We start from the raw sequence: 21,249 nt of genomic DNA, 5'->3' as shown, positions 1-21,249 counted from the left end.
TTGATATGGGAGATCTGAGCACCATAATGAAGCATGGTACAAGACTAAATATACTGTCAAGAAAAGAGCGCTTTCCTAATTGCACTAGTCACTTTTATCTTTCCAAGAAAATCAGTTCAAGCAGTCATGTTATAAGCTATGTAGGTTTGGCCATGAAAACTGTTTTGGCCATATGTTACTCGGTACTCTGCCATGCACTTAGTATGAGATATCTTGCAAATGAAAAGCTGATTCCTGTAGTGATTTTTTTTTGTTTGTTTTTTTTTTTTTTTTTTTTTTTTTTTTGCTTCTTTTCAGGTATTGCCACAGCAATAGTAATTAACACCGGAGACCAGACTGTCATTGGAAGAATCGCATCTCTTGCATCTGGAGTTAGTAATGAGAAAACCCCAATCGCTATTGAAATTGAGCACTTTGTCCACATTGTGGCTGGCTTTGCTATATCTGTTGGAATACTATTTTTCATCATCGCTGTCTCGATTGGCTATCGCATACTGGATTCCATCATTTTTCTTATTGGTATAATCGTTGCCAACGTGCCTGAAGGTTTACTTGCAACAGTTACTGTAAGTTGTAAATGCATGTCATCACCTTGAACTTTTGAACATAAAGTGATGGTCTGGAAATTAATGATGCATTTGTGGAGAAATGTAAAAAAAAATTCCCTGTATTTAAAGCTTCTAGTATGTAGGCTGGCCACGAACCCAGTGTTATATAAATGCCTGCTTGTAATTAATAGTAAAACTTTCCCTTGAATAATATGTTGTGTCTCCATCCCCCAACTCTTTTCCCTCCAAATATCAGCTCTCTGTCTTCATCATTAGTTTTTCCCATCCTTTTCTATCCTTGTCAACCCTCTCTACTTTAGCCATTTGTACTGTCACCTCCCGGTATGTTGCTGCTCCTGTGCTGTGACACATTAAACAATACCTAGTAAAATTCATTGTATACCTGTACTGATTCTTCACAAAGCAAAGGGTTATCTTCTGATTGTTTGAATGCCAATTTCTAACTGTGCCGCATATCTTGGAACATATTTTCTACCACTCACAAATCTTGCACTTTGTCTCCTATGTTTCTGTGGACTGATGTTGATATTTGATTGCATGTTACATTTACCATAAGGAATTGAATTTAAGTCCATTGTAGTATGCTGCATTTGTATTTGAGTATCACCTGCTTTATGTCTAAGAGATATTTGAAAAATATTTTTGATCACTCCATTTACTAAGTTAATCAATAAACACTAAGTGCCATTCCTCACTATTAAGTTCTTAGGTTCATAGGAAAGTAATAGGCTAGCTGCCCTTGTGGACTATTTTAAATCTAGCCAGTTTCTCCTTTTGTGCTCAATATAACCTATTCCATTTTGTTAGAGATTGGCCTCACCCATCCCATGGTGCATAATTATACATTAACCCTAAGAAAAATAGCTGAGATCATACTATAGATAATATGAGAAGACCCATGCATGAGATAAAGCATTTAGGAACTGTCTCTGTCCAGTAGTAGCACAGGGGAGGGGACAGTCCTGGGGGCAATTTTCTATTACTCTTGCAGAGATTCAAGTTGCACTTGAAAATGGACAGGGATGAACATTGTTTTATATGGATGGGGAGTCTGTTCCACAGCAGCGGTATCCTCAGTGAGATATACCTGTCCCTCCAAACCATTCTATCAATGCTGTAGAAGAGGTTTAGATCACCAGACTGGGTATTTCTGATGCCATTTGACTTGCTGATGTGCAGTTACTCCATCAGTAATGGTTTGGGGGATGCCTTGTATGCCAGCCACAGCTCACTGCTTAGCAGTATGTATGATACCGAGTATGGCGACAGGGCTTTGAGTCAGTCCATGCAGGACATGTTGTGTAGAATTGGTGCTATTTTAGTAAGGCATTTCTGTAGACATTTCAGTTGTTGCCTGTGTCTGGACAGATAGATGCCAAAGGGGACATTATATTCAATCACTGATGAGGGCTGAGTAAAGAGGGACAGTGACTTCCCTAGATCTAGACAAAATCCTTTTGTTTGTAAGCTGTACAATATAAAAGGATTTTCTTGCAACAACTGTCCACATAAGTTCCCAAAGTCAAAAGTATAGTCAGGATCCCCAGGAACTCAGGAAAATGAGCTTTATCATTGAATGTCTGTATACTAATGGTTCTCAGCTCTGCTGTCTGCAGAAACCATATATGCTCCACCATATGCTGCAGCATAATATGAACAAACTAGTATAGGATCTGCAAACCTGCTAACATGTCTCTTGTTGGACACTGACATTCCCCAGTAACAAGAATGGTTAATGCTGCACACGTGTTCATGTCCACTAGGAAGGGCATTCCACGCATCCCCTGTGATACCAAGTGTGGGTGTCACATGCCTAATAACCCTGAACAGTGTCTCTGTTCACAGTGTAGTGGTTGACAATATCATGGTTGTGGAGGTAATGGCATGTTAGTCACTGCCGGAAGCATCTGCAATACTTAGGGTGATAACACACAACACTGTGATCACTGGCTCTGAAAGTGGCTAAGAAAACATATTGCTGCACTAATGTTGATGTTTGATGAGAGTGAAGATCCTGTTTACCAACAAATCCTGGCTTTATGACTAGGTCATAACCGTGGCTCAGCCTGCTAATTTTATAGGTTTCTGAATCTCTCTGCCATGCTTGATGTCATTATTTTCATATGCAAACACTTTCACTAGCATGCTGATACTCACTGAATGTCATTCTATATAATCTCACTAATGTAGACTGCAGTACTTTTCTGGTCGTGGGTCACTTTACTTGGTTCGTTTAACCAGCACATCCCTGCACATTACTGATCATGATATTTCACATAATGCAATGTGCTAATTGTTTCTGAATACTGCTAAAAAAGAAAAAAAGAAAAATATGTACATACAGTATGTTACAGATGAAAATCTAATCAAGTAGTCAGTGCTTGGAACCAAACACGACAAAAACAGTGGATGATAAAATGAAGAATTACTTTAAAACAAATCATTTTAGTGGTGATATTCATGGCATCAGTCCAGAAAAGCAAAAAATTATATTAAACCCCAAATACTTCCTGACCTACTCAATGCCTTTTACACTGGAATTAGGCAAACAAATAATAAGATTTGATACTGGTGTTCATTTTGATTCCAGTTTATTCCTAAAATATAACAAAACACTATAGTCATCATAAACAAGGCTGCTTGTTAAGTGAAAATAAGTAAACGTAGCAAGTAGTTCAGGAAAGTCACATTACAAATTTTGTGACCAAATAACTTGTCCCACAACAGTATCATCAGAAATGCGATGAAATTTTATTTCATGATCAAAATTCCTAAGAAGTTGCACCATTTTTGTTTACCAAACTTTAAAACATTTTATTATAGAGAAAAAAATGCTATTCTTGCCTAAATTTCATTAAAAAATAGCTGCAGCTGTGAAACTTAAATGTTACTTAACAAAATCAGGCATCACAATATTCACGTTTCATTATAGCATAAGCAGGCATATTTTTATTCTGCACAAATACACATTTTTTACAGTTTTTGTTAAAAATACACAGAGGCATGTTCTGTTTTACACAAATAATAAACATAATGATGACTGACTTCTCCCCCACCCTGTTTCAGTAATAAAGGTGCAGAGACTTTAGTCAGAGTTATACAATATGGTGTAATCAATGAAATTACCATAAGAGACTTGGCTCCATAAGCAGACTGCGAAAACATACTGTTCTGACTGTGTAAACTAAGACTACAATCACAGCATTTTTATTTTACATTTTTCTGTGGTACCAAACAGTGTTGTACTAGGGATGGTGCTCAATGTCATGCATTTTGAAGCTTCACATACTGATACCCAAGTTGAATTTTATTTGTAGACGATGTTGACTTTTTGTTCATGTTGATCTTCAGTGGTTCTTAGATCTGGGTCCTCCCTTATACCATATAGGTTTTGAGTCTGTCTGCTCTTCTGTTCTTGCTTTGCACTCTATAGTGTAAGGTCATAGATTTTTCAGCTTTTAGTTATCACTTTGTCCTCTCTGGAGTATTTGAAGGGTATGGGTTTTGGAAATGGCATGAATATATGTGTTTTTTTTCTAAATTACTGATGGACTATATCCTTTTGTTGCTCTTTGCATACATTTTGTTATACGTTTTGATTCTGGGAGATGCTGATAGTTCTAAGGACAGTTCTTGAGTGTTTGCTCAGTTAAGGAGTCAGCAAAAGGTTGTCAAAAGTTATTTTATTTCTTATCTATTCTGTTTTATCTAAGAAGAGCTGTTGTTTTCATGAAGGAGTGAAGGAACCTTGTCACATCAGTCATTCTGCAAACATCTTGAGTATTTTATGCATATTTGGTATTGCAGTTATATGCTTTATTGAGTTACAGGTATTTGTCATCTATTTGATTAAAAAAAAACTTCTGGATTCACCTTGGAGGACTCTGCTGTTCACAGTTGTTTCTCTTCTCCTGGATTTTATTGTTCTTTCCATCACTAACTTGCCTTGAAGACTGCGTTATAAGTTGCCTATAGTCCCTTTTCTTAAACTGATTTTGTCACTTCCTTTTTTAAAATGTGTTGTATGTTTGGTTCTGCCAGCATTTTGTTCATCTAAGCTAGTCTGTATTTGAATTCTTGTCATCTACTGTGAAATTGTAATATCTTTACTGAAATGTTGATTTCTTCATTTGTGTTGCCATGAATGTTGTTTGTTTTTAAGCAAATATAAATCTGTGCCAAGTGGCGGTAAAGTTTTGAAACATTATTATTTTACTATCTTACCTGGTGCTATTTTTTACTGTCACTATATTTTAATCTTCCAGATTATTTATTTATCTTTCTTGACCAGGAAAGTCAGACTGAGTTAAGACCCTTTTTCAGCAGAGACCCAGAAAAGCCCCATATAGGACACAAATGTAAAAATTATACATAGATTAAATAGTGTATACTATGTAAAAACATTTGAGTAAGAGACAGTGATTATACACAGTAGAAAAAGTAGAACATTGAACAAAGATAGATCTTATCCGTGCATTCTAAGGTATAAAACATGATGAAACAAAAATAGATTGAGAAGAAAAACGTATTCTAATAGAATATCATATCTAATAATTCATATAAACAAGAATTTGAGAAAGATTAAGTACAGTTAAGAAAAGGTCGTGGTACACAGACATGATAGAAAGAGGTGTTGAGGTAGGACAGGAGACTGATTGTTATGTGGCAGGTAAATAAGTAGGGTAAAAATAGACTACTTTAAATAAATAATTGAGTAAACTAGGGTTGTAAATTGGAGGAAGTCAGTAACAGGACAGAAGTGAAAAGCATGGTGTTAGTATGGATCAGGATGAGAGGTGGAGTTGTGATTAGAAGAGCTGTAAGAATGGCCATTATGGTCATTAACTGGACAGGAGTAAGGGTGCAGGGCTGAAGCATGGTGTGGCATAACTATAGGTGGAGAAATGGAGTGAGAAAAAGAGGGAAGATTTGGAAGAGCAACTGTGATGGAAAGGTAGCAGATTTGGCTTCATTCTGTTAACCAGGGGTGGTGCAAAAGCAAAACCATTTTTTTATTTAAATGTTGCTTTAGTAATACTAAAAAGTATTTGTATCATTTGTCACTTTTAATTGCAGAGGGATTGAGTTCCAAATTTGTGTAACGTGCTAAGATATAATGATTCCCAGCTGAGTTATATGATTTGGAAGTGGCAAGGAGTTTTTTTTTCTTTGTATGATCTTAGTAGTCTAGATTTAGAACAAGGTCGGAGGATATTTTTCAGTGATGGGTATTTTTCAGGGAAGCATGCTAAGTCGTAGACCATTTTAAGCTAAGCGTAGGTGTAAGTGAGGTAGTGTAAAAGTTTTAGCAAGTGAAGATCTCTAAGCGCTACACAGTGATGTGTTTTTTTGACTATTCCCTTCAAATTTTTGTTTTGTTATAACGTGTCAAGTTTCATCTCAAGTGTAAGTGAGGTAGTGTAAAAGTTTTAGCAAGTGAAGATCTCTAAGCGCTACACAGTGATGTGTTTTTTTGACTATTCCCTTCAAATTTTTGTTTTGTTATAACGTGTCAAGTTTCATCTCAAGAGTGGCATTAGAGGGAGTTTTTTGGTTTGAAACAGGTGCCGGTCATATTGTCTACTGTAGAGTAAAACTCCCAGGTTTACTCCCAGTTTAGCAGTTTGTGCTATACATTCAATTTTTATGTTGCTGGATGAGTGGATGTGAAGTGTGGGCTTTTGTTGTAAGGGGCTTTTGGGGTAAACGTCATTAGTTTTGACTTTCTGGGGCTGAGGAGGAATCACATAGCCAAGATTCCATGGATTGAAAAGCCTGTTGAGTAATGTCTTTTAGGGAATTATCATCCGTAGTGAGAGTAGGGAATAGGTGGAGGAGACCCTGGAGAGATGGAGATATGCTCTAGAGAGAAGAGGAATGAAGGTCAACAGGACTAAGACAGAAAATATGTATGTGAATGAGAGGGAGGATAGAGGAATGGTGAAGAAGCAAGGAGTAGAGGTGGCGAAGGTGGATGCCTTTAAATACTTGCGATCAATAGTTCAGAGTAATGGTGAGTGTGGAAGAGAGGTGAAGAAGAGAGCACAGGCAGGATGGAGTGGGTGGAGAAGAGTGTCAGGAGTGATTTGTGACAGACGAGTACCAGTAAGAGTGAAAGGGAAGGTCTACAAGAGTGTAGTGAGACCAGCTATGTTATATGGGTTGGAGACAGTGGCATTGACGAAAAAGCAGGAGTTAGAGCTGGATGTGGCAGAGTTAAAGATGTTAAGATTTGCACTGGGTGTGACGAGGGTGGACAGGATTAGAAATAAGTATATTAGAGGGTCAGCCCAGGTTGGAAGGTTTGGAGGCAAAGCCAGAGAGGCAAGATTACTTTGGTTTGGACATGCGCTGAGGAGGGATGCTGAGTATATTGGGCAAAAGATACGAAGGATGAAGCTACCAGGTAACAGGAAAAGAAGAAGGCCTAAAATAAGGTTTATGGATGTGGTGAGAGAGGACATGCAGGTGGTTGGTGTGACAGAGCAAGATGCAGAGGACAGGAAGAAATGGAAACAGAGATCCACTGTGGCGACCCCTAACAGGAACAGCCAAAAGAAGATGATGATGATGATCATTTGTGCCAAGCAGATGAGTGTAGCATTGTCTGCATATTGAATTAAGGTTGCTTGTTTAGAGGCATTACAGAGGTTTTGCTAAATATGTTAAAAAGGGGAGGTCCTAGAACTGAACTTTGGGGGACCCAGACTGACTGACAAGAAAGCAGAAAAATCTTGATTCCATGTATTGACTTGTCTGTTTGCTATGTAACTGTCAAACCAGGTTAGGGATGAGTTATTAAAACCTGGAGATACTAGATCATTAAGTAGAGTTTGATGTGATATCATACGAAATGCTTTTGAAAAATTGAGAAAATTGGTTAAGACCAGGTTACCATTATTTGTGTGTTGATTGGTAGTACTGGTAAAACTGAGAAGGGCAGTTGTAGTGCTAATGATTTGGCCAGAATCCGTGTTGTGTTGGAGAGAGTAAGATATGGTCATTGAGGTTTCTGAGTAGCTGGGAGTCTAAACATCTTTCCGGAATTTTGGATAACAGTGAGAGTACAACAATAGGCTGACAATTAGTCAGATCTGTAAAGTTGTTGGCTTTATGAAGAAGCATTAGATGAAAGTTTTTTTCTGGATAGTTGGGGATAGTTTTGTTGATTAGAATGGAGTAGTTAATGCCATGTATTCCACTACAATTTTTAGATAGGCACAGCTTTACTTTGTACACACACAGTAGTTTATATTGGTAAAAGCTGCCTTTAGTGCTCCAAGGTGTGTTTTACATGTTTGGCTTTGTTTTTTATCATACTGGGACCACACATGGTTGAGGGAGGAGACACTGAATTGGTTTACCGACTGGAGAATGAACCAAGAGCTAAATCTCCTGTTTCAATGAGCATGAGTAGAAAGGTACACAGTATATTGCCTAACCAGATCAGTCCCTTACTTATACTCAATGTATCAGATGTTACCACAGAAGCTCCAGCAACACCATCACAAATGGAAGCCTTTGATAAAATCTTCGAAGAGACTGAGAATGCAGCTTACAGATTGAAGAGACTCCAGTGGCAATGCTTCCATTTGGAAGCTTGCCTACATCACAATGTTATTCCAAGAAGCCTGAGGATTTGATGCATGCCCACATATGGTAATTCACATCCAGATTTATTGAGAAAGTGGCAAGCCCTGAATATATCAAACGTTTGACTGAATATTTTTGACCCTTTGAAGGAGAATCTGATAACTTTATAGATTGTAAGCAAAGAGAGTTAGAGAAAAGAACATTGTCTGATACTTTTTTAACTAAAATTGAAGAATTGTAGCACAATTTGACAATATATGACAGTAAGCTCAAGACGCAAAAAAAATAAAAAGCTAGTGAGGGACTTTAGGGACTTGAAAAACAGTAATATTTTGACTGCCCTAAGCAACAGGCAGGCAGTGACAACTTTAACAATAAAACAGTTACACAAGGAGCAGCTGGACGCCCAACTACACCTGCTATAAACACCAAACTTTATCTGATAAACAATTGTAGAGATGAAGGAGAGGCAGCAGTTGCCAGCTCTATGTCACTCACTTCCAAATCCTCCTCTTTAGGAGAGCTGAAGAGCTCTCATCAAAGCTTAGAACCTAATACAAGAGACAAAAAAAGGGGGATGTCATTGCAAGAGCTAGACCTAAAGACTCTGCATTACACACATTACAGCTTTTCTGGAGCTGCCTGTACTGCTGAAAACACCTGACAGCAGAGGAAATAGATGAAACAGAATCTCTTGCAGTTAATATTTCACAATATACACTGAATGGAGCACAAATGTTTGTGCTAAACAAGAGTCTCAGTTTTTCTTCTTGCACTTACCTCCAGACTCAATGAGTTTGTAATGGACATCAATTACTTCACCAGGAATGTACTACTTAAAAATATGTTTAGTAAGAACAATGATAGCAATGACTTGACTAACATTCTGAAGAAGCTGAGCACATTTTCCCCCCTGCCCCATACAGCAGTAGAGATGTTTACCACAGTCTGTGAGATGGAAGAATTTCAGCTTCAAAACAGTAGGAGTCACAATGACTTTTATAATCTGAATATTGATGAAAATAATGTTTACAGTAACTAATCACATAATGACAACATTGTGATAAAACCAGCTGATAAAGGGGGAGCTATTGTTGTTTTAGAAAGGAATGATTACAATAGAATGTTGAATATACTGAATGATAAGACATATATTAAAATTTCTAAATGGGATGTGAACAAGCTGATCAGTAAAGTGAATGATACTTTCTATGATTTGTTAATGACCAGAGTAATAACAAAAGATTTATATGATTATTTGATGGTACCATATCCTCTGATCCCGATTATTAATGGCCTGTTGAAAATCCACAAGGACAGATGTAAATCCACCAATGTGTCCTATAGTTTCCAGAAGAGGTTGGATAACAGAGCCAGCATCCATTTTTGTAGAACAGAAGTTAAAATCAGCACATCCTAGAGCCACAACTGTATTGAAGGATAACCCCCAATTTTTACAGAAGTTATTTTACTGTTTTCAGCCCTTGAATGACAAAACCAATTTGACAATGGTAACAATGGACATCAAAAGTCTTTTTACGGTTATTCCTAATGACTTTGGCATCAAGGTCGTATGGCAGTTTCTAAAGCAAGGGAACATCTTTGATATTACTACCATTTCACAGATTTGTATGTTATTGGATATTATTCTAGAGAACATTTTCATCTATGGGAATGAACATTATTGGTCAAAATGGGGGGTAGAGATGGGCACTTCATGTGCTTATAGTTACTCCAGCATTGTTAGGGCTCAATGGGAGACTGACCATGTCCTTAGTAATTTAAATACATGGAAGACATATATAGCCTACTACAGGAGATTTGTGGATGATATATTCCTTCTACAGACAGGGAATGAACAACAACTTCCTGATTTTATTGAATATCTTGGTAATTCTACATCCTTCCTTGAATTTGAAGTTCGGAGTACTAGCGAGAAGACAGATTTTTCTAGATGTTGCAATCTCGAAACTCAAATACATAGGAAAGACTGCTGGAAAAATAATTTATTACATAGGACTAGTATGCACCCTAGACATGTTTATCCACATGTCATTAAAGGTCAGCTTCTTAGAACATCCAGACTTTGTACCAAAGAGGTCACACAGAAGGAAGAGATGGACCACTTGATACAATGTTTCCACAAACATGGATATAAAAAGAGGTAAATCCAGAAAGGAGTCTTGGATAACAAGCATCTCAGAAACTCAAGAGGTCTGCCTTATTTTTTGGATGGAGAGCCACATAAGGAAGATGAAACAAACCCCAAAGACAAAGATGAAATTGGGGGGGCTGAGATGCTTGCTTATGTTCAGTAATTATATTCAGTAGGCATGTGGAGGTTATCAGGAGGAATTGGAAGGTATTGATAGCTGATGATAACATTAGATGTATAGTTGGTGAGATGCCTAGACTCTACTTTAAGAATAAGAAGAACTTAAAAGAGGTTATTGTGCCAGGAAAAACATGGATCTGGAGTTAGATCACTTACTTCGAGATGTGGTACATTTTCTTGTAGAAAATGCAGAGCTTGCACCTCCATAAATTCCAACAATTTATTCAAGCATCTGATTACCTTGAAAACATACAGACTCAGAGTGTATGTGAATTGTAACCCTAAAAATGTTATATATGTTGCCACCTGCTATCTGTGTAATGCTGTCTGTGTAATGCATTTTATGTTGGCAAGACTAAGGGACCCTTCAGGGAACAAATTTTGCGTCACTTGAGTGACGTTAGATTACATAATAGAACTAGTGCTTTGTCTCAACATATCGCCAAATACCCTGATCACAAGTTTTCTTTCATGGTTTTGGAAGTAATTGAAGAAAGTTTAAGAGGAGGAGATATATTCAACAGAACAGAAATTATTGAAACTGAATTGATTGCTGACTTCTGACAAGTTGCCTAGTTTGAATGGGATTGTCCCTTTAAGCCTTTGCTCAAATGGCAGAGACTTGACTGAGATTGACAGATCACTATCTTTTAAAAACAGGAAGTTCTATTAACAAAACGGGATTTGAAGAAGGCAACTTCTGAAAGAGCTTATCCACTTGTATTTACTTTCACTCTGCGTTTTTACAGTTTTTATAAATTTTATTGTTTGAGTCTATTAAACTACCTTTTGATTTCAACCTTCACCATGGTGGCACAGCTTTACTTTGTTTACACACAGTTTTAGATATTTGCTTGGTAGGGCATCCACTGCCAGGGTCGTCAGTTTTAGTTTAGTTTATCAAGAATTTTTTATTGATGCAGTAGTGACAGGTGCAGGAATGAAATGATGTGTAGCGCTATTGTAGGTTTCTGTGATGGGTCTATATCATATGTTCGAAGTTTTATAACTTTGAACGTTAAAATATCGAATTTAAATATTCAAAGTTATAAAACTTTGAACATAAGTAAAAAAAAAAAAAAAAAAAAAAACAAACCCAAAACTAATGGCTGTAGGCAGGGGGCAACCCCCCCCTGCACCCCCACACTCCCTCCGCTCTTTAAATATACAAACTCCGAGACCGCACTACAGTGCAGATTGGGAAAGCTTCCCTTTACTGCACTATAGTGAGGTCTCGGAGTTGGTATATTTAAAGAGCGGGGGGGGTGCAGGGTGGCTTGCCCCCTGCCTACACTAGTCAGGTAAGTTCCGTTTGTTTTTTGCTTTTTTATAGTATGTTCGATGTTTGATATTTCAAACATTTAAATTTGATTATTTAACCTTCGAAGTTTTCAAACTTCAAACATATAATATAGACCCTTCTGTGATGGTGAGGTGAAGTGGTGTTTTGTCTATCACATGGCACAGCTAGCATAATCATGCAGTTGTATTTATTGAATGAGTTAATATATTTCTGTTAATGTAAAGGGTATATCACCATTCCTGGTGGAGGATTTTTTTTCCACAACTAAGTTTAACATGGTTATGTCAGCTGTGACTGCATTTTAGGTATAAACATTTGATTGGCTGCCCAACATCTCAAATTAATGACTATTGTCAAAAGTAATGACTACACATCTAGACAAGGGTGGTTACAGATTAGCTCAAAGTAAAGATGGAATGGAAGTAGCATGGACTGATATCAAAAGTAAGGACCAGAGACAGGGACAAGGATGGCTGTAGATTAATTAAAAAGTAGCTTAGGAGTTGAAAGAGCTGGCATCAAAAGTAACGCTAGAGATTCAGACAAGGGTGGTTACAAATTAATTTAAAGGAAAACTTTACTGGGAATAGAACAGAGCAGGGCTATAAAATAAGGACTAGTGACAAGCATATGGTTGATTACAGATGTGCTTAAAGTTTAAAGAAGTGAGTTTAGGAGGGGCTGTGTCAAAAGCAAGGGTTTGAGATTACAACAAGGGAGGTTATAGATTAGGCTTAGTGGCATCTGTCCCATAGCTGTAAGGGACACACATTAATGAGTAGGCAAGCACACATCAGTTGTGAACTGAGTGAGTTTCTTACATGCCTGTTCCAACTCAGTGAAAGCATTTTCTATAAAGCAATGTGGAATGAATTCATACCTGCGTAACTAAATAAATTATATATATTTATTTGCTGATAAAAGTTTTTCTAAACTAATAACCATGTTAATGGCAAAACACCAGGTTTTTGTTATGAGTTGGTAATGTTCTAAACTGGACTCTGCATTCATGTCATTGCAGTGGCAAGTTACATGAAACAGAGGGTAAATCTCTGTATAAATTATAAAGAAAGAGCAAAATAAATCTGCACAGAGAACATCTGACAAGAAAGCCACCCCTAAGCACACAGCTTATGTAGAATACATTATCATAGCTGTCATTAGAACTTTCATAAAGCGGTACAGCATAACTCTAGTAGAAATAAACTGAATCATGCAAACACTGATCAATATGAGGGCGTTTCATAATTTCAAAGACTGCATGCATATCACTGCAAAATGCTCCAGAATCTTTTCTTTATTATATTGTCTTCAACTCTAGCTTTCTTAATGGTGATTTTGACAAGTTTATATATTATAGTTCGACACCAGCAAAATATGGATCTTGAATGGTACCGTCTAAAATCATCCTTTAGGGTCCCACTGTACTTTGGCCATTTTAGTGGATGTCTTTATTGTGCTAACAACTTATTGGATGGCTTTATTTTGTCAGCAACTTATCTAGATCCATTTTTTTTGTAGGTGTGCCTCTCACTGACAGCCAAGAGAATGGCCAAAAAGAACTGCCTCGTGAAAAACTTGGAAGCCGTGGAGACACTGGGTTCTACCTCAATTATTTGTTCTGACAAAACAGGAACACTCACCCAAAACCGTATGACCGTCGCACATTTATGGTTTGATCAAGAGATCCATGCTGCAGACACCAGTGAGAATCAGGAGGGTGAGTATGTGTATTTAGTACTTAGTGTATATTTACACAGATTAATATAAACAATCCCAAAAAGTAATGTGGCTTTATTATGTTCTACTAGGCAAGATTATCTTACAATATGTATATTAAAACAAAACCTGCACTTATTAATTTAATAAATTCATATACACTGAGTAATTATAAGTGTAATGCACTATTTCTTGTACATGAAGCAACATATAACCATATATACGCTGCCATCAAAATCAAATATTTTCAGCTATATATATATATATATATATATATATATATTTAGTAATGCATCAGGTTAGCAGTTGACATAATGTTTAAGGTGTTTACCTTACAGACACAAGGTACAGGGTTTGATTCTCACCTAGCAACACTAGGCTTAAAAAGGCCCCCTTTGGTCGTTAGCTTAGCAATTACCCATGGACTTATATTTAGGTCACAGAGCTACATTGATATTGTTATAACAGTTATATTTACTATAGTAAGCTAACTGCAAGATCTGAGTAAGCAACATAGAAGAAGAGAAAGAAAGGACAGAGGAAGAAATGAAGCCAAGACGTGATATGATATGATATGATATGATAGGATATGATATGACAGGATATAATACACAGTATATCCATGTAGCTAGGATGTACTGTGCAGCTTTTTTAACAAACCTATTCATAGGCAAAACAATAGGAAATAATTGTAAAAAGCTCAACCACAGAAAAAGGAGCGAGAGTCCAGTCCCTCATTTAGTAACAAACTTCTTTAATAACAGGTAAGATAAGCGCTTTCGTCTTTTGTACAAGACTTCATCAGATGCCCCCATTTTGCATTTCATCCTATTTATATCTTAATCAATTACATCCAATCAAAATTTAAAGACAAAATGAACAATAAAATACTATTGAAAAGTTCATGTATAAAAACACTTACAAAGCACAGGAAAACATTCATAAAGCCATAAAAATATTATAAATATATTATAACACACTATCAAAACCCTCTAAATATGTAATATAAAATCTCATATGAAATTAGTGGTGGGATTATTAAATTTGTGAAGCTCTAAACATTAATACAGGCTTAATGGTAATATACTCATTTAAACCGGGATATATATTAGACTTTAACCTAAGTTGCCACTTCAATTCTCTATTTAATAACACATTTAGTGGGTTTTGATAGTGTGTTATAATATTTTTATGGCTTTAGTTTGTTACTAACTGAGGGACTGGACTCTCACTCCTTTTTCTATTCATAGACAACTCAAAACTAGATGCAACAGTGAAGGATGGAGAGAAGAGTCTAAAGAAGGATCTGGAAAGGATGTGGAGAAAAGGGGCACCTAAGGTTCAGAACAGACAAATTAAAAGTACTGCATTTGGGCCACAGCATCCCTGGTATGAAGTATAACTTCCAAGGATTGAAAATGATGGCAGGAGAGTAAAAAAGATCTGGGGGTATGTCATCACACCTGGACAGGTCCACCTGAAGTATAATAAGAAGGCAGAGGTATCAGCCAACAGAATGCTGAAGTGTGTCTGTAGGGAGTTAAAGTCCCGAAGCAAAGTGATAATTCTCTTGCTTTAGATAGCCCTGGTCAAGACAGATGTTAAAGACTGAGTGCGTTTCTGGAAACCATATAAGGAGAGGGAGAGTGAGCTGATTTTATGATTCCAGAGGAAAGCCACCAGAAATATATACAGGATGGAAGGAAAGAGATATAAGTACAGAATTTAGGAGTGGGGACCAGAAGAGACAGGTGGGACATGATCTTGGTACATAAAATCTAAAATGAGTAGGAGACAGCAAGAAAAGGAAAAACGGGGGGGGGTGATGCTGACAGCAGATTGCTGATACTAACTACTTTATGACCTCCAAAAGTACTTTGACAGAGAGGCTTGTGAACTGATGGAATGGACTACAACTAGACCAGTAAATGAGTGGAGAGAAAACCTTATTTGAAAAGGTATAAGACAGATAGAGATAGAGTGGGGGAAGTCTGGAACTGAAAAGAGGCAAATGGAAAAAAATTGAGGGCATACTGTATAGGCATAGTATCGTCCTCTGCCATCAAGGAAATACTATGTAATGTACTAAATACAATACAGCTGTTATGCAAGCATTTTATCACACACACACACACACACACACACACACACACACACACACACACACACACACACACACACACACACATATGTGTGTGTGTGTGTGTGTGTGTTTGTGTGTTGTTGTTGACATACTAAATTGATGTTCAATACATAGATCACAAATCATTGAAATATACACATAAAAAAGAAGCACATGTTTTATGCAGTGAGGACTGCACCCCACACCCTACTTATAAATATCAAACCCGAGATTGTACAATAGTGGCAAAAGGGAAAAACCCTAATACCCACTGTTATCTGAAATACTGGCTTTTTCGGTAAAAGTACATTTCAGTATACATGCACACCCACACACACAGTGACATATATATGTATGGGTTCCCATCATTACTCAAACGTCTATTGGATCGATGAGTGCAACAGGTTGTGCTTAATACTGAAGGAACAGATAGTCAAACAGTCAAAATGTTGAGGTAATGTTTTGCTGAGAAAGATGAATGGGGTTGGACGGGATCAGAGCATTTGTGTGTGTGTGTGTGTGTGTGTGTGTGTGTGTGTGTGTGTGTGTGTGTGTGTGTGTGTGTGTGTGTGTGTGTGTGTGTGTGTGTGTGTGTGTGTGTGTGTGTGTGTGTGTGTGTGTGTGTGTGTATGTGTGTGAGTCAGGGTTAGGGTGAGGGATAGGTGAGAGGATAGATTTTGCATGTTTCTCTGTGAGTGTGTGTATTTTAGAGTTAGGGTAAGGGTTAGGTTATGGAATGGATATAGTGTTGTTAGTGTGTGTGTGTGTGTGTGTGTGTGTGTGTGTGTGTGTGTGTGTGTGTGTGTGTGTGTGTGTGTGTGTGTGTGTGTGTGTGTGTGTGTGTGTGTGTGTGTGTGTGTGTGTGTGTGTGAGTCAGGGTTAGGGTGAGGGATAGGTGAGAGGATAGATTTTGCATGTTTCTCTGTGAGTGTGTGTATTTTAGAGTTAGGGTAAGGGTTAGGTTAGGGGATGGATATAGTGTTGTTAGTGTGTGTGTAAGCGAGTGTGTGCATGTGTGTGTGTGTGTGTGTGTGTGTGTGTGTGTGTGTGTGTGTGTGTGTGTGTGTGACTGTTTGTCTGAGTGTATCCTGTATGTTGCCAGTGTTACAGGAAGGCTTTTATTAAGGTAAGGTGTAGAGTTAGGGCTAGCATCCATTACTAAGCTGGCGGGGGGCAGAGTCTCCAATACTTTGGAGCTTTTCACACCGGGCCTCTGATGAAAATTGATACCTGCCCATTCAGACTTTGCTGCCAATCAAATGTCAATAAATTAATAAATAATATTTGAGTACATAGCAAAGGACAGGTTATTATCAACGGTGATGCCTAAATATTTATAATAGACTATTTCAAAAGCCATATGGTTCATTTGTAGTCATTTATTAAAATGTGTTTTGCCTTTTTGCAGATATCATGATTTCTGTCTTTTGTTTAATAATAAGTTTAGAGTCTTATAATTATGTAAGCAGTATGCCAGTGGAGTGCTGTAATTGAGAGATATGTGCAGAAGTGTTAATCAAATTGCATAGGATTGTAGAGCTGTCATCATGTTGTAGTAATGTTAGCCCTTGGATATACTGGTGCATATAATTTGTGAAGGTTATGAATAGCAGTGGACCAAGGATTGACATTTATGGAATGCGAGTGTTAATATTTAGGGATAAAAGATTATGCATTTACCATGTTGTAGTTTATGTCCTATCTTGAAATTGGGGGAGGGCAATCAATGTAAGATGGGAATTATTGTAGGATTAGTGTGCTACAACCAATATTTTAGAGGCTGTGGATTAGGATGTTGTGGTTTGCCACACTGAAGGCTTTAAAAAAATCAAGAAGCTGTGCTATGGTGATATCTGCTTTGTCTTATTGTGTGATAATATAGTCTCTTACCAGTGGTACATGGGCAGTCTCAGTACTATAATCTGTGTGGAAGCCATACTGCATTTTAGAGATTTTATTGTTAATTGTTAGGAAATCGGTGAGCAGGGTATCACTCAGCCGTTCAAGTTGAAGATAGTCACCACCTTTCAAAAGAGGTATAATTATGGCATCTTTCCAAATGCTAGAGCAACTCCTCCTCAAAATATGCCTGTTGATAACCATCATGATAAGCAATGTGGCTTGCTAAGCATTTAAGGAATGCTGGAAATAGGCTGTCCATTTAGGGTGATCCATTTTTACTTTTTATTGGTTTTCTATTAATGTTTACTGTGATTGGTTGCAGTGAAATTCTGATTCTTTTAGTAAGTAGACATTAGTTGTTGAAATCTTCAGGAAAGCTGGGGAGTGTGCGTGTTGGTAATTGCTTTGAAATAGAAATAGTATCAGATTTGGTCAGAAATGAAATGTGTTGAGTTATCTTCTGTTTGGGTGGCGTTGCCTATCATCTTAGTGAAAAGTTCCAGAAGATTGATGGGCAACTTTCATCTGTTTGCTGAAGCTGTAGATAATCGATTCCTTTTTCTGTCCTTAAATGGGCATGACACTAATACCCAAGTTCTTTATATTTTATTGGTGATTTCCCGTATCTGGTGGCTTTATATGTTTTCCATGCCATGTCTTTAGCCTTCATTAGATGTCAGTCAGTCGAGTCTCTCCAGGGTACTGATGCATTTCTTATACTTAGCTTTCAGGCTGAGACATATTTGTGTAGTAGCAGTAGTAGAGTATCAAAGTTTCTACATGGCATCATCCATCATTTTAAAGAATTGAGAAGTGCCCAATTTATGCTTAATATTTTTATTAACTTTTCCATTTAAAGATTATTCTGGTTTCATATAGTAATACTTTTAACCTGTATATTTATTTTTTTCCCAGAAATTGTTCTGATAGACTTGTAGATAAGCAGGCCATTTGGTAATATTTCAGTACTGAACATTTTTCTGGGGTGGCTGCTTAAATAGGATCCAGTCTAGTGTGTTACATCATTTCAATACTGGGTCATATGTTTGTTGGGAAAATCCTAATATTTGAATAGAGTAGTCAGGTTTTTGCTCATCTTCACTTGCCAAATGAAAGTACCCGTTAGAGAGGATAGTAAGGATGCAGTGCTTGAGACCAATTGTGGTTGGGTTTGGAATAATTCAGAGGTTAATGAGTTTTTCTACTAAAATAAGTTTACATCCTTTTCTTTTGTTGATGTGATAATTTCTGTATAATTGATAAACAAGATTGTTTAATTCTGTGTTTAGGAAGTCTGGCTTTAGTTAGGTTTCACTAGCTGCTAGTATGTGAGGCTTGTATTAGCTGATCCGGTCTTGATGTATGGAAAGTTTGTTACAAATGCTTCATGCATTTATGTCCATAATTTGAGACCAGATTTGTATTGTACTAACAGTATATTATATGGGGAGAGGTCTGGGTTTTGATCCAGTACCTTCACCACAGCTGAGAAGTAATAAGACTAATATGAATAGATGTCTCTCTTTGCTGGAGGGAGGAGGGTTGCATTTCATAGCAGCAGGAAGTAAGGCAGGTAGTGTAAGGTTTTATGATAGATGGTAACAAAAACATGCATGTACCTCGGTGTAAGTTGGTCACTGTTGCATGTATTGCATAATGGTGCATTACTAAGAAGCATAAATTAAAGAAGCAAGACAAAGACTGGCTTGCTGTTTCATATAAAATATATTCTCATATTTAACTATAACTCTGGCTCATAGCTTCAGGCAGATGCTGTCCAGCCTGCCAGCCCTCAGGAATCTGACACGTCATTAAATGAGAGATGGCAGATATGAATGAGTTAAACAGCCCTGTGGACAGGTCTCAGTTAATGTTGAATAAATCAGTGGTGCTAACTTCATTCAACAATGTTACTTATTAGACTACTAATTTCACTTTGTAGTTGTTAGTAATTATCATGTATTACATCTGTGAGTTAAATGTCTGCTGGGAGAGAACTTTCCAAGTGATACGAAAAGTGACTGTAACGTGTCTGTGGGTTAATCTTTTTATAGGCAGTTCAGATGAACCATTTGTCTTTTCTTTTATTTTGATTTATACATTTATTTTACGATAGAAAGTAGTTTGTAATTGTACTGATTCCTCATTGATTGCAGAAGTTTTCCTCCTGATCTTTTTATTGATACCTTAAGTAAGCCAAAAATACCTGCAATGCACATTTTACCTTAAAAATGTTAGTAGATACATAATTAAAAAGAATGTAGTAAAGTTCAGCTTTACTGTGTTTTATGCAGTGAACTATGAGTAAAACACACTTCTGATTTTATTCTTCTGATATGCAGATCAATCATTTGATCAGAGTTCAGGAACATGGATCGCCTTGTCTAGAATTGTAGCACTCTGTAATAGAGCTGAGTTCAAACCTGGACAAGAAGATCTTCCAATTATGAGGGTAAGAGCTATGTTTCTCTTGTGCGTTGTAAAATAATTGACCATTAATTTAACAATTGTAATATTTCTCACTGCGTAAAATACAAGTTCAAGTAAAATCTACAATGCTTACTAGGATGTTGAGATTATAATGCAAGAAGTAGTTGGACTGTGCTTGCTAATCTGTGTTTCCTTTCTATTTCCTAGAATGTATACATTTGAAATAGTCCACATATATTAGGCATAGAAATGTTGCACCAATCATTATTCTTCTGTTTATGTCTTCTCACATTTCAACTTAGGGTAGAACAGGAAATGGGGCCTATATTAGAAGAACGAAAGATGTAAACCGCAAATGCTGACAACGTTGAAAAGACTGGACCTCAAAGTGCTTTTTGTCACATTGCGTTACAGTAAAGATTGGAATATTTGCCCTTTCCTCACTGTAGTGTGATCTTGGAGTTGGTATATATATTTAGCGGGGGGTGTGGGGGTGTACCAAGTTCGAGGTCCGGTATTTTCAACGTTGTCAGCGTTCACGATTTACATTTTTCATTCTTCTAATATAGACCCCAGGAAATGCCATACTTTGGGAATCTAGTTTCACTTGATTTATGGCACACAGATATCTGGAAAGTCTACCCAAGATGACAATATGTTTTCTTAACAAAGCTTTGATTATGGTCTTAGAATGTTGAAAACATTCATTGCCATTTTAAATAAATCTGTAGAGTAGTTTCTGTTTCATTATGTTAATAGTATTCCTCAGCAACTGATGATATTGCTACAATTACTTTGTTTTATTATATAGTCACATTTATTGATGCTAGAAGGAGAAAATACCCCTGTTTACCTTGACTTTTAAGAACATTCCACATTCTACCTCCATCTCTACCTCCTTGGTTTAATTTCTTCAAGTCTTTTGAGTTTCTATTACCATGACAGGAATGTACCCCATTCCTAAGTCAAAGTATGATTAAAGTTTGTGAAATTACTATTGCTTCAATCTTTGATGTTAGCCAGAAGCAATCTTTGCAGCACCCACAATGTACCCAGAACTGCCTCCTTCTGCATTTAATACAGAATTATATGTATCAGTAGGATATCTAAATATGACTGCAAATTCTTTTTTATAAGACCCATTGCTCCAACTACTGTTGGAACTGTTTGGGTATCCTTCTTCCATGTTGCCCTCATTTCTGCCTGCAAAACCTAGTATTTTATGACTTTGTGTCTCTCTGTATGTAAGATACTGTAATCGGTGAGTGAAACTCCC

The 21,249-nt window shown here is 37.0% G+C and overlaps 1 protein-coding gene across 1 annotated transcript in view; it reads left to right on the top strand.

Moving 5' to 3' along the window:
* The window catches only part of ATP12A (ATPase H+/K+ transporting non-gastric alpha2 subunit), a 534,499-nt gene that overhangs the window by 146,904 nt on the left and 366,346 nt on the right, over window positions 1–21,249 (top strand). The window contains exons 8-10 of the mRNA XM_044081130.1: window positions 298–566; window positions 13,322–13,520; window positions 19,886–19,995. Coding sequence (XP_043937065.1) covers window positions 298–566; window positions 13,322–13,520; window positions 19,886–19,995 — 578 coding nt within the window. The remainder of the gene's footprint in view (window positions 1–297; window positions 567–13,321; window positions 13,521–19,885; window positions 19,996–21,249) is intronic.

This window comes from Protopterus annectens, chromosome 8.part0 (assembly GCF_019279795.1).
Source record: "Protopterus annectens isolate FY-2018-M chromosome 8.part0, PAN1.0, whole genome shotgun sequence".
NCBI classification, from domain to species: domain Eukaryota; kingdom Metazoa; phylum Chordata; order Ceratodontiformes; family Protopteridae; genus Protopterus; species Protopterus annectens.
This window is presented reverse-complemented; position numbering and strand designations above follow the sequence as displayed.